Here is a 13,321-nt window from a genome sequence, read left to right on the forward strand (position 1 = left end):
AAACTCACAGATACACACATGAATGCACATACAGGCGCACACACAAATCCGGGTCCAAGCTCCAGGGACACAGCTCTGGCTGATGAAAGAAATGTCGTAGTTAGTCAGTGTATCTTGCTTCAGCTCACCGTTCATCAAGGGCGAACATGGACACTGTTCGGATCCTGTCCCTCCCATCCCTGAGTGCTCCTGTCTATAACTCCAGAAGTCTCACTTCAAGTATTTTCCATGTATTTTTGCTCAGTAATAGCCCTGGGAGGGGAGGCAGTGACTCCAGTTGTCCCTCATGGCCCAAGCCTGAGACACAGGGAGCCAGTTAAATAAACAGGAAATCCGGTGAGAGAACCTAAGGTTGCCTCATCTGGTGGCAGCCAGTGTCCCAGATAGTCATCTCTTGGCCATCAAAGACTAGCTTGCCCTTCCCTAGGCCAGTTGAATAGAGGCTATGTGTCCCTGCGTCCTACTGGCCCTGGATAGTCTCCCAGGCTGTGGCAGACTGCCACTGATGGATCGTGGGACCCTAAGTCTGGGAACACAATTTCTCTGTCCTTGTTGCTAACACTCCCACATTCAATTTGTACTTTTATTGAAAGAAAATTGATAGACCGTAAAATGAATCATTTTGCTGAACAATTGGCATTTCTGTTTTACTGACGGTATAGACAACCACCTCTTCCTAGTTTCAAAACATTTCATCTCTCCAAAGACAGCCCTGCATCCACGTCTGCAGCCTGGATTTCCTCATCTGAACACCTCTATGAATGGATCGTGCAATAGGGGAATTGTTTTATTCTTTTTCTTTTATTTAGCATGATTTTATGCCCCCCAGGAATCACTCACATTGTAACAGCATTTCTTTTCATGGATTAAAAAATTACTCATTGTAAGTACGTACTATACCTCAGTTTTAGCCATTCTTTCTTTGATGGAGTGTGGGCTCTTTTGTCTAGTGCTGCTCTGAGCTTCTATGTCACGTGTGCTGTTGAAATACCTGATTTCAGTTCCTTTGCCTGTGGCTCTAGGAGTGGACTTGCTGGCACATGACAACCTTCATATTTATCTTATTATTTTGTGTGTCTGAGTGTTTTCCCTGTGTGTGTGTCGGTGTGCCACATGAATGCCTGGTTCCTACCGAGGTCAGAAGAGGGAATGGGATCCCCTAGAACTTCAGTACAGATGGTTGTGAGCCACCACGTGGGGGCTGGGAATAGAACCCGGGTCCTCTGCAAGAGTCACAAGTGCTCTTAACCACTGAGCCAACTCTCCAGCCCAATTCTTAAGGACCATACAGAGATTCTAACCTCTCTGTCAGGCTTAGTGGTACATACTCTTAGACCCAGCACTTGGGAGGCAGAGGCAAGTGGATCTCTAAGAGTTTGAGGCTAGCCTGGTCAACAGAGAGAGTTCCAGGCCAGCCAGGGCTACACAGTGAGATCCTGTCTCCAAACAACACAACAGCACAAAAGGTCCCAGCTTCCCTCACCAGTATCTGTTATTGCCTGTTTTTTATATATATTATAATTGCTTTGAAGGTATAAATTATGGATTTTCTCCCCACTTTTTCTAATGTCTGTTTTGAGCATATTTTCCTATGTTCATTGGCCATATGTTTACTTTCTGTAGATGAAAATTCACTAAAATCCTTTGCACACTTCTTTTTTAAAAAAAAAAAAGCTATTATTAGTGTGTGTGTGTGTGTGTGTGTGTGTGTGTGTGTGTGTGTGTGTGTGTGTGCTCATGCGTGCATGTGAATACAGATGCCCGAAAAGGCCAGAGGTGTTGGATCCCCTGGGGCTAGAATTACAGGTGATTGTGAACCATTTGATGTGGGTGCTGGAAATCAAATTCTGCTGAGCCATGTCTCTGGCCCCTTTGCACTTTCTTATCTAGGCTGTCCTTGTCTTGTTGAGTTAAAAGAGTTCTTTCATACTCTGAATACTAGAACCTACTAGAGAAATTATTTATAAATATTTCCCTCTCCTCCTGCAAGCTGCCTTTTCACTTAATTTCTCACCTCCCCCATCATGTTTTTATTTCTTGAGAGAGGGTCTTACTGTGTCACACCCCACGGTGGCCTTGAACTCAGTTTCTCAAATACAGAGGTAGCAGCACACACCACCATGCCTGGCCCTTTCCATGTCCTTGATAGCGTGAGTTGTGTGCTGTGCACTGAGGAGCTCCCCCCAAAGGGAGGAGGAAGACTGATAAGAGGAGCTCTTGAAATTTCTCAGACTCAGGAAGCACAGAAAAGTCCCACAGTCATGAGGGGAGAAGACGGTCCTGTGGAACTGATTTCACTTTGGGCAGAAGCACAGTTGTCCAGAGACACAGCTTTCTGGTTCGTCACCTCTGCTGGGATGGGCTTTTTGGTGACACCTTTGAGTCAGCCAAGCTCTTGTGTGTAACCCTCTTTCATACGCCTGTGTGCGGCTCCAGCAAACCCACCGGCTCACTAGGCTGGACTCGGATGGAATCACTCCTTGGTCTGCCGTCAGTGTCCTATCTGGGCTGAGATGCTGTTCATGTGTCCCCAGGAAAAGCCTTTAACTTGGCTTAAAGCCTCACAACAATGCTGGCCATAGCGGTTCATACCTGAAAACCCACGGCTTGAGGAAGGAAGGGTGCCATGAGTCCAAGGCTAGCCAGGGCTACAGAGTGACTTGCCTCAAACAAAACAAAACAAGACAATGCAACTTATTTTTAAAGATTTTTTAATTTTTTTGAACATTCATGAAGTTCAATGGTTTATCCATTTTGCCTAATCCACTCCCCATCCTAGAGTTGTACAAATTTACCCTTGTATTTTCTTCTAGGAGTCTTATAGTTTTAGCTGTTGCATACATTTGATTCATTTTTGTAGATGATGTGAGAGGCACACGTGCATGGCTTTGAGTGTTTCTGTCTCTCCCAGCAGCCTGAAGTGACCTCTTGAGGAGTCCCCTGGGTTGACCTCCAGCTATGCAGTAGGCTGTGCACATGTACAGGTGGGTCACCCTGTCTTTAGACAGTGGAACATTTGGAGAGATTGACAGGCTGACAGAAGTGTACCTCTGACATTGCTCCAATGTGCAGTTTACTGCACATTCAGCAGAAATTTAGAGTCCTTAGACCATGCAAGGGAGGGACAAGGTGGCTCCAGCCTTCACACAGTAAGCCCTGACTTCAGGCTGGGTAGGACCACCCAGAGGCAAGATTAAGTCCACCCACTGGACTCAGCTTACCGCAATGGCACTCTAGAGTCGTAAAGTCCTGGAGATCACAGGCCTAGAGAGAGGTCCAGGGACCAAAACTAGCCACCATCTTCACAAAAGCCAGCATAATCAACTGCCCTTATCGAGGACTGTAACCTTGACATGCTTTCTCTAAAACCGGGGGTGATTTGACATACCAGCAAAACATCATGAGCCCTGCAGCCTGCCAGGCTTGCACTGGCTTGGAGGCATGTGGGCTAGTTCAGCCACTCTGAGAAACAGCGTCCCCCTATGTCCCAAAGATGTGGCTTGTGTGTTCTCTGCAGGGTTAGGTCAGAACTAGAGGCCACACATGCCAGCAGCTCCTGACAGCCTGGCACATAGTGGGGCTTGGCAGATGGAAGTGGCTATTGTTGCTAATAAAGGTGACAGCTTGAGGGGGTAAAAAAAAAATCTCTTCCACGTGGCTCTGTGAATAGGAGCTCGTGGGGCATCTGCAAACATGCACATCTTTGTCCTGAACCACCCAGTCACTCTACAGTGGCCTGCCCAATGGGACAGAGAAAGACTGCCAGAAGTCCCACCCACTCTGAGAAGGGCAAAAAATCCAGATGATAGAGAAATGACCTCCATATACCTCCTTTCTCTCCACCTTCTTCCTCTCCCCTCCCTCTGTCTGATCATAGCCTCCTTAGCTCAAGAAGACGATGGCTTGAGCTTCCAGAGCCTCCTGCAAACTGAAGGCAAGAAAAGTCAGAAGCTCCCATGGGACCTGCTGACCCGGGGAGACTGACTGTGTCACTCAGAACTTGAAGTGGATAGTGGATAGGTCAAGGGTGATGGGCATCTCTGGGCAGCAGCGAAGTCATTCTTCCTCTAGACACTGGGGTGAGTGGGGTGGCGGCTTCATCAAGTAGTCTTCTTGGCCAGGGTACCAACAGCGGTGCTCTTGTCCTGGGAGTCCCTGATGTCTCTTGCTCCTCTGGTCTTTTTGGCCTGGTTGTTTCGAGGGGTGCCGGGGCTGCCAGCTGCATTGTCAGCCCCAAAGTCAGAGCTCATGGAGCTTGGATGATAACCGTAGGAACCGTAACTGCTGCTGATGACAGCTGAGGAAGAGAGTGTCTGTCAGCAAGTGGCAGCATCTGTGCTGACTGCCACCTCTGAAGACGTCCCGCCTGTCCCACTACCATCCTCAGAAGTCAATGTGCACAGCCAGTGCAGCGAGTGAGACATTGTCGTGTGACAAATTGTGTGATGGAGGAACCACAGATTACAGATGCGGTGCCTGCCTTCTGGGATATCCTGGGGAAGTGACCATTCCCAAGCCGTTCTCTGGACAGCAGTATCCCAGGAGATGGGCCACAAAAAAACAAAACAAACAAACAAACAAAAAAAAAGCTGGGTGTGAACTTCAATCGCTTTTTCCAGGGGGCAAAAGATGGGAAATGTTGCTCTGATGCCAGAGAACATTTGCAGGACATTAACAGAAACTTCTAGGTGAAGTAAGATGATGATTGGAAGTGCATCCCTGTATCCCACGGCCCCTGGCTTCCTCAGCCCAACCCATCTCTAGGATACTCACAGATGCTCACAGAGGATGGGTTCTCACCAGACATCCTGCAATGCAGAAAATTAAGATAAGACTTCTCAGGAGGCTGAGGCAGGAGGATTGCCATGATTTTGAGGTCAGCCTCCACTACAGAGAAAGACCTTGTTTCAAACAAACAAACCAAACCAAAAAAAAAAAAAAAAAAAAGGAATAAAACCACCAGTGATTCAGCCGAGCCTTAGTGGACCCCTGCTCTTGTGTGTTTATGAGTTTAATTCATTCTTCTAGCAACACTGGAAGATGCACATCTCCACTCTATAGATGGGGGAATAGAGACATGGCATCATCTACTGGGACCCTATTGCCAGCACAGAGCCATGGGGCAATCTGTCTGTACCTACAGCTCCATCTGTATCACCACACAGCCTCCTGTACATATGGCTGGCCTCTGACATCCTCCTGTAGGACGCACAGCTGAGTTCACCTGGCAACCCACAGCTGCCCTCTCTTGAGGTGTTTCCAACACTGCTTTTCTTATCCTCCTCCTCTAAAATGTCCCCCCAGCCAGAGAAACCACAGCTGTTTCCCCCTCGGCACCATGACCTTGCCCTCCAGACCCACCTGCACTCCTCGCCCTCCAGCAGCTTGCGGTAGGTGGCGATCTCGATGTCCAGTGACAGCTTCATACTCATCAGCTCCTGGTACTCCCGCATCATCCGGGCCAGCTCCTCCTTGGCCTGCTGCAGGGCGCCCTCCAGCTCATCCAGTTTGGCCCGGGCATCCTTGAGAGCACTGTCCCCTCGCTGCTCGGCATCAGCGATGGCTGTCTCCAGGTTGGAGCACTGGGGAATCAAGAACAGAGAGACGATCAGAACATAAAACACAATCAGATCACACTGGTTGTTAATATCATTGATTTGATGGAATCACCCAGGAGACAAGGCTCTGGTTGTGTCTATGAGGGATTGTCTTGATTAGGTTGGTTCAAGTGGGAAGACCCATTCTAAATGTGGGCAATACCATTCCCTGGTCTTAGGTCCTGGTTGACCTATGAAAGAAGAAAGCTAGTTGAGCTCAGGCATTTATCAACCTCCACTTCTTAACTGCAGATGCAACTTGACAGCCTGACACCATGCTGGACCATGCTGTCCACAATGACACCATGCTGGACCATGCTGTCCACAATGACACCATGCTGGACCATGCTGTCCACAGTGTCACCATGCTGGACCATGCTGTCCACAGTGTCACCATGCTGGACCATGCTGTCCACAGTGTCACCATGCTGGACCATGCTGTCCACAGTGTCACCATGCTGGACCATGCTGTCCACAGTGACACCATGCTGGACCATGCTGTCCACAATGACACCATGCTGGACCATGCTGTCCACAGTGTCACCATGCTGGACCGTGCTGTCCACAATGACACCATGCTGGACAATGCTGTCCACAGTGTCACCATGCTGGACCATACTGTCCACAAAGTCACCATGCTGGACCATGCTGTCCACAGTGTCACCATGCTGGACCATGCTCTCCCACAGCTGCCAAAGTAAGGCTTTCTCCCTTAAGTTGCTTATGTCGGGGTATTTTTATCACAACAGGAAAAATAACTGCAACAGCGGTAAGGTAGCACAGTAGCCTCGTTATACAGATGAGACCCAGGGTACAGGAAGGAGCACCAGAACCTGGGCCTACACTTTCCGTTGCCCAAGCATAAGGACCTGAGTTCAGATTCCCCAGAACACACATAAAAAGCTGGGTTTGGTCATGTGCCCACTTATAACCTAAGAGCTGTGGCTGTGGGTAGAGAAGGGAGGATCACTGGGACTTGCTGGCAACCAGCTTAGCTACAAGTTCAGTGGGAGACTTCGTCTCAAGACAGAGTGGTAGCAGGACGCAGGTGTTCTCCTCCGACCTCCGTACACATCCGGGTGTGGACACCTGTACACATTTGCACATACACCACACGTACATGCACACATATTTTTCAGAAGTTGGGAAAATGAGGCATTACCATGGGACCCTTGGGAGCTGATGGAGGCCAGGAGAGCAAGAAGAAATTTCGATGATGCTGAAGTTGTCTAAAGCCTGAAGTCAAGGCCATCGTGGCTACAGGACCAGCCCACCAGATGCAGAAGAATCATTCCTGAGGTGCTAGCCACACTGCCCCCAAGGATCAGACAGCATGCACCACCACACTCAGATTTCTGCTGCTGGGCACCCCTCCCCTTTGCCCCTGTTAGCACCAAGACAGAGTGTGGCTGCAGCCCTCCCCCACCCCCTGCACCCTGCAGGAGCTTTTCCAGGCTTCCTGAACGCTCCCATGTGTGACCTGGATAGGCAAGGCAACCTTTCCATAAAATAGCCCTAACTTACATCCACAGGACGGGATGCTGGACTCCGAGGAAGCCCCCAGGCTTCTGTAATTTCAAGGGCTACCAAGAGGGCATTGATGACGGAGTCTGTAAGCCAGACAACCATAGTTTTAAAAGTGTCCCTGTGTCCTGCCCAGGGATCCATGAGGTCCCAGGGATGTAAGGAGAAGAGTCAATAACAACCCATTACTATCAGTGTTGATGTGGCTCCTCAGAGGGTCCCTGAAAGGAACACACACACACACACACACACACACACACACACACACACACACACACTCACATACATACACACATTCACATACATACACACATTCAAATACACTCACACATTCACACACACATTCATGCACACACACACACTTACATACACATACATACACACTGACACACATACACACATTCAAATACACACACAATTACATACACACACTCACACACACACATATACTGGCACATACACACATATATACACTAACACACACATGTACTCACATACACACACATACGCAACACATACACACATATATATACTGACACACACACACACACTCACTCACTCACCCAGCATTTAGATATTGCTGTCTTGGGTGAGACCAGTGCAAAGGTCCTGTGGCACAGGTGGGATAACCCAGGGGACTTCATCTGCGGCTCACCCTTCCACCAGGGCCCTGCCCCCACCACGAGGACGGGAATGCAGGGCAGCCACAGAGGGCCCTGTCTTATCCTGTGCACCCAACCACTTGGGAGAAGGAGGCTCAAGTCCTGCTCTCGGAGGGTCACACACAAGAGACAAGGGACAGGTGTGTTGGGCACAGAAAAAACTTAAAGCAAGGCTACCTGAGCACGTGAGCTCTAACCTTGCCCTGTAAATGAAGAGCTGGGGAGGGTGAGTCACTGTTCCCTTCCTGCCCAGCTGTCTAATCTGCACAGTGGGTCAGCCAGAGGTGGACAGAGTCTTCCCCATGCCGATGCAGGGTGAGAAGGAGGCCTACGACTGTTCCTGGGACTCCCAAGCCTGGGAGGGAGACCCGCTTCTTCCTCAAGAGCAGCCCTGCGTCTCCATCACAGGGCTGTAACTTTACCAGGTCACTGCCCACCTGCTTCTTCACGCTAGCGATATCACAGCGGATCCTCTGGATAAGCCGGTTCAGCTCCGACATCTCATTCCTGGTGTGTTTCAGGTTGTCCCCATGGCAGCCAGCCGCCAACTGCAGCTCCTGAATCTAGGGACCCAGAGGCAGGAGATGGTGATGAGACAGAGGAACGAGAGAGCACACCTACCCCAGGGAGCTTGAGATGATCCTGGAGGTGGTGAAGCCAGCACCTAGGTGTCCTTCCAGCTCTGACCAGGAAACCCCCTCACCCTGTCCTTTAGGCAGAACCTGCATGTGGCCTCTTTCCCAGGGTGGACAGGGAGGTGCAGTTCCCTCTGCCTTCTCCAGTGTGAGAGTTCTGACACCCGTTTTGTTCATCACCCCGTATTCCGAGGGGCGTCTCTGCCCCAGCATCGCACATGTAGCAGTGAGCAGGGTCTGCCCTGCTCTCTCTGAGGCTCACCCCCTCCTGCAGAACTTTCCCAGGCGAAGGTCAGAGGGGAAGGGAGGGCGGGGACGCGTGTGTCTTTAGAAGGAGTTACAGGTGGGTTTGGGGTAGGGTGGGGGGCTAGTGGTCCAGCTCTCCAGGAAAGAGGACACGGAATGCCTGTGAACAGGAACAAGGGACAGGAGAGGGTAATGAGATTGAGCTGCACCTGCCATCTGTGCTTGGTGGTGCTACTGTTGAAATTAGGAAGGCTAATGTGTTAATATCTCCTCAGCTTGGCGCTATTGAGACGTAAGTCCTAGTTAGAAGTTTAGGTCACTGGGGACATGTCCTTGAAGAGGTATTGGGAACTGAGACATCCGGCCACTTTCTCCTACTCTCTCTCTCTCTGCTTCCAGGATGCTGTGAAGTGAGCTTCCTCCCCTTCCACAAGCTCCCGCCATGAGATGTATTATGCATCCCTGGGGCCAAGTATCCACAGACTGAAACCTCTGTGGCCACGAACCAAAACAGACCTCCACTGCTCATAAGTTGTTTTTTCTCACTGCTTTGTTACAGGAATGGAACGTTGACACCTTAATGACTGTGAAAATGGGGGTTAGCAGAGGAGAGGGCCTTACTCCATCACCTGATCTATTGGTCAGCACGCTCTTAGAATTCCAACTGGCTCTTGAGGGTCTTCCAACCTCCTCATGCATGGCAGAAAGGAGCTTGGGGCTCCCCCTTCTCTCTCCACCTGGCCCCAGCTCACCCACCGCTACTCGGTTCCTCCTTCCCTGTGTCTCTGTGCCCCCCGCCCCCATAACATCATCTGCTTTATGATGGGAGCCTCTCAGTCTATGCCACCTCGAGGACTAGCTGTCTCTCCCTCTTGGATCTGTCCGCCCACACTAGTTGGACAGCAGGGCTGAGGACTCCCTTTGGATAGAATGCCATCGGTCCCAACTCTCATGCAGCATTTCTATGGTGTTGGTGGAGGGACCCTTCCCAGGAAGGAGAGGGGCTCCCCCTCCCCCACCAGGACCCACCTCAGTCTGGTACAGCGTCTCGGCTTCAGCCTTGCTCTTCAGGGCAATGTCCTCATAGTGGGCACGGACCTCAGCAATGATGCTGTCAAGGTCCAGATCCCGGTTGTTGTCCATGGACAGGATGACAGAGGTGTCACTGGCGTGAGTCTGGAGCTGAGCAATCTCCTGGGTTGGGGATAGAAACAGAGTCAGGGCCCCCAGATCCTCACCGCTTCTCCATCAGGCTTCTGGGTCTGAGGTCTCTGACAGAGCTGGCCACGCTAGTCTCTGCAAGCATCTTTATCTGAGGTGGTCCTGAGTCCCTCCCACTGATGTCCCTCTGGGAGGGTCAGGGTCTCTCAACTGGAAAGAGTTGGAAGTATGGAGGATGGGTGTGTCCTCACCGCATCGTACAGACACTTGAGAAACTTGATGTCTTTGTCCAGAGAGTCCACTTTGGCTTGAAGTTCCACCTTGGCTGTGTAGGCTGCATCTGCATCCTGTCGAGAGGCCCCGTAACATCATCAACACATCCCTCATTCCACCAACCACCTGCTTCTGCTGCTGCCCTGGCCTGTAGCCACCCGACTTTCAACACATTGATGCACTCACTCAACATCAGCTTTCCTCAGACTGACCGAACCTTTGGGAACGGAGGAAGGGAACAGGACCAGTCATCCCTTGTTTCACCTACAGAACACACAGCCCAGAGAGGCACTTGCATTTCCTCAAGCCACATAGGAAGACCAAGCTGAGCCAAGTTCTCCCAGTGTCCCCACAGGACTCCCTCCTCTCTCTTCCTATCCAGTGTCTGGCTATGTGTCCTTCTTCTCCAACTTGCTGGAAGCCATAACTCTGGTCCCACTGAAATTCAGCCCCTAAGCCCTCTCTAGGTGTCCTGGATGAAGTCCTGAGCAGAGCTGCTTAAAGTACAGGCACAAGAGAGACTGAAGCCCAAGGCCTCTTCTGAGCTCACCTTCTTCCTTTTTAAAAATATATTATTTGTTTGTTCTTGTTTTTCGAGACAGGGTTTCTCTGTGTAGCCCTGGCTGTCCTGTAACTCATGTCATAGACCAGGCTGGCCTCGAACTCACAGAGATCTGCCTGCCTCTGCCTCCCGAGTGCTGGGATTAAAGGCGTGTGCCACCACCACCGGGCCTGGGCTCACCTTCTTAAGCAACACAAACTCATTCTCCGCTGCTGTGCGTCGGGCGATCTCCACCTCATACCTGTGGGAGAGGGGAGAAGATGGCAGAGGTCTGCCTGTCTGTCGAGTAACCTCTTTCCACTACAGGGCAAGCCCTGGTTTTGGTGGGATCTCTGGGCATTGTGATTTGAGTGTTACGTGTGCCCCACAGACGCACACATTTGAACACTTGGTCCTTAGCCTGTGGTACTGTTTCGAAGGCTGTGGAAGCTTCTAGTCATGGGCCCTAGATGGCAGCCATAAAGCTGGAGGGGCAGGGCTGAGGAGTTCAAGCTTGACCCTACTTCCGGCCTCAGCTCTCTGCCTCATGCGTGGTAGCACAAAACAGACACTGCCCACCACCACGGAGCTACCAGCTGCTGTCTTTCCATCCCCACAACACCACAAGGATCGTATCCCCTCACATCGTGAGCCAAAAGGACTGTATCCCCTCACACTCTAAGCCCAAACAAACCTCTCCTTCCTTAACCCGCCTCCTGTCAGGCATTGGTTTCAGTGACAAGAAAAGCAGCTGATATGCCAGAAGTGAGTGCCAAGAGGCCAGTGGTGTTAGTCAGAACCTTGGATCTCCTTACTGCATCCCAGGAAAATACCCAAACACCTATACAGAATCCTTTACCAGCAACAGAAGCATCCAGAGGGCCAGTGAACCCAGGGACTCCTCCCTATCTGCCTGAGAAGATATTACCGCAGGGCGGGTACCTCTCTATCGCCAGGGAAGACCACATGAGCCCCTGACCCTGGAGCTTTGGTGGCCTGCTCACCTTTTCTTGTAGTCCTCCACCACATCCCTCATGTTCCTCAGCTCCGAGTCCAACCTTAACCCGTCCCCAGACAGCGCATCCAGATGCTTGCGAAGGCTGCCAATGTGGGCCTCATAGATGGGCTCCAGGCTGTTCTTGCAGTTGTTCAGGTCCAGCTGCTGCAGCAGCTCCCACTTGGTCTGCAGCACCTGGTTCTGCTGCTCCAGGAAGCGCACCTGGAACGCAAACCCACAGCCACCTGAAGCCATACAGATATTATCATGCCCCATGGACGTTCGCCGTTGACTTCCCAAGAGAAGGGGAGCTTTGTGGAATCCTGTGGGTCAAGCCCTAACTGTCCACCAGCAGTCCTTCCTGGGAGACACCGTTAACAAGTGCATTCCCAGCCTTCTGGGTCCCAAGTCACTGAGCGCTTGCCCAAGAGACGGCATTCTAACTTCTTCTGTGGCTTGACCCTGGACCCAGAAGACATTCCCTTCGGTCTAAATGTGCCTTCCTGTACTGTGAACCCTGCCTTCTGGATTGTACTTAATTCTCTCAGCTGTTCACATTCTTAAAAAAAAAAAAAAATACCTCCGGACACCTCCCACAATTTGACCTTCAGGAACTCACCACTTTTCTCAAAATAAGGCTACCTCTATCCATTCCCCACCTTCTCTATAAGATTTCCAAAGGAGGTAGCCTTCATTTATTTCCCCATTCTGGGCACCTTGTAAATCTATTCCCTTCCCCTTGAGATGAGGGACCACCCATACAGGCCCCCATCACATCCATCCATTGCCCAGGAAACAGGAGAATCACTACTATTATAGCATCATTATGTCTTCCGATAAGACTCACCTTGTCGATGAAGGAGGCAAACTTGTCATTCAGAGCCCTGATCTGCTCCCGCTCCTGCACGCGCACCTTCTGGATCTCCGGGTCCAGCTCCACGTTGAGTGGGGCCAGCAGGCTCTTGTTGACAGTAACGCGGTGGATGCCGCCAGGCAGACCCGTAGATGGACAAGTGGGCCCCAGGGCCATGCTACCAAACATGCTGCTGGCAAAGCCACTCGCCCGAGTCCCTGCATACCCAGAGCTATGCCCAAAGCTGTGCCCTGCGGCCCGAGCACTGCCGCCTGCCACATTGAAGGTTGCCTGCCGATTCCTTCCAAGGCTGTAGAGGCTCCTGCTGCTGAAGCCAGACCCAGCCCTGTGGCCAGCTGCCTGGCAAGCAGCCACACTGCCCATGGGTCTCCATGGTACCACGGCAGAAAGCACACTGAAGCTGCCCTTGTCACTGCCGGACCTGAAGTTCAGTTGGCGATTCATGGTGGATCGTGATGGAGCTGGAGCTGTACAGTCAGTCACACGATCCTGGGCCACAAGAAGGCTGTCTCCTTTTATCCCCACCGAGCCCAGGACACCGGAAAGGGGCGTCTCTCCACTATCTCCTTCCCCTGCTGAAGGGCTGAGGTAATATGCAGAGTACAGGTCTCCAAGCCTTGGAGCAACAAAGCACTTTTGATAGAAAGTGGAATATGCTGTCCTTGCATGCTGCAGTGGTCTAATTTAAAGTTTATCTGGTCCCTAATTAGGGACCTGCGGACTTATCCCCCTCAGCGATCTCTTAGCTTTACTTTTCCACTGATGCCACCTTCCTGCTTATCTACCAACAAGGCACGGGATAAATGCCCGC

The 13,321-nt window shown here is 51.1% G+C and overlaps 1 protein-coding gene across 1 annotated transcript; it reads right to left on the reverse strand.

Annotated features, from left to right (window-relative positions):
- Nucleotides 1-2,728: 2,728 nt before the first annotated feature.
- Nucleotides 2,729-13,033, reverse strand: LOC102921645 (keratin, type II cytoskeletal 74). Its single transcript, XM_006981877.3, has 9 exons — nt 12,484-13,033; nt 11,644-11,858; nt 10,841-10,901; nt 10,077-10,172; nt 9,694-9,858; nt 8,221-8,346; nt 5,362-5,582; nt 4,774-4,808; nt 2,729-4,297 (listed from the first exon to the last, which is right to left on the reverse strand). The coding sequence occupies exons 1-9, from the start codon at nt 12,952-12,954 to the stop codon at nt 4,101-4,103; spliced, it is 1,587 nt and encodes a 528-aa protein (XP_006981939.3). The 5' UTR covers nt 12,955-13,033; the 3' UTR covers nt 2,729-4,100.
- Nucleotides 13,034-13,321: the final 288 nt, after the last annotated feature.

This window comes from Peromyscus maniculatus, chromosome 20 (genome assembly GCF_049852395.1).
Source record: "Peromyscus maniculatus bairdii isolate BWxNUB_F1_BW_parent chromosome 20, HU_Pman_BW_mat_3.1, whole genome shotgun sequence".
NCBI lineage: Eukaryota > Metazoa > Chordata > Mammalia > Rodentia > Cricetidae > Peromyscus > Peromyscus maniculatus.

Coding starts and splice junctions, on each gene's coding strand:
- LOC102921645 (XM_006981877.3), bottom strand. CDS start 12,954: ATGAATCGCCAACTGAACTTCAGGTCCGGCAGTGACAAGGGCAGCTTC. Junction 5,583..8,220: donor TCGCTAGCGTGAAGAAGCAG/GTGGGCAGTGAC, acceptor TTGATTCCCCAG/TGCTCCAACCTGGAGACAGC. Junction 4,809..5,361: donor CTGGAGGGCGAGGAGTGCAG/GTGGGTCTGGAG, acceptor TCTGCATTGCAG/GATGTCTGGTGAGAACCCAT.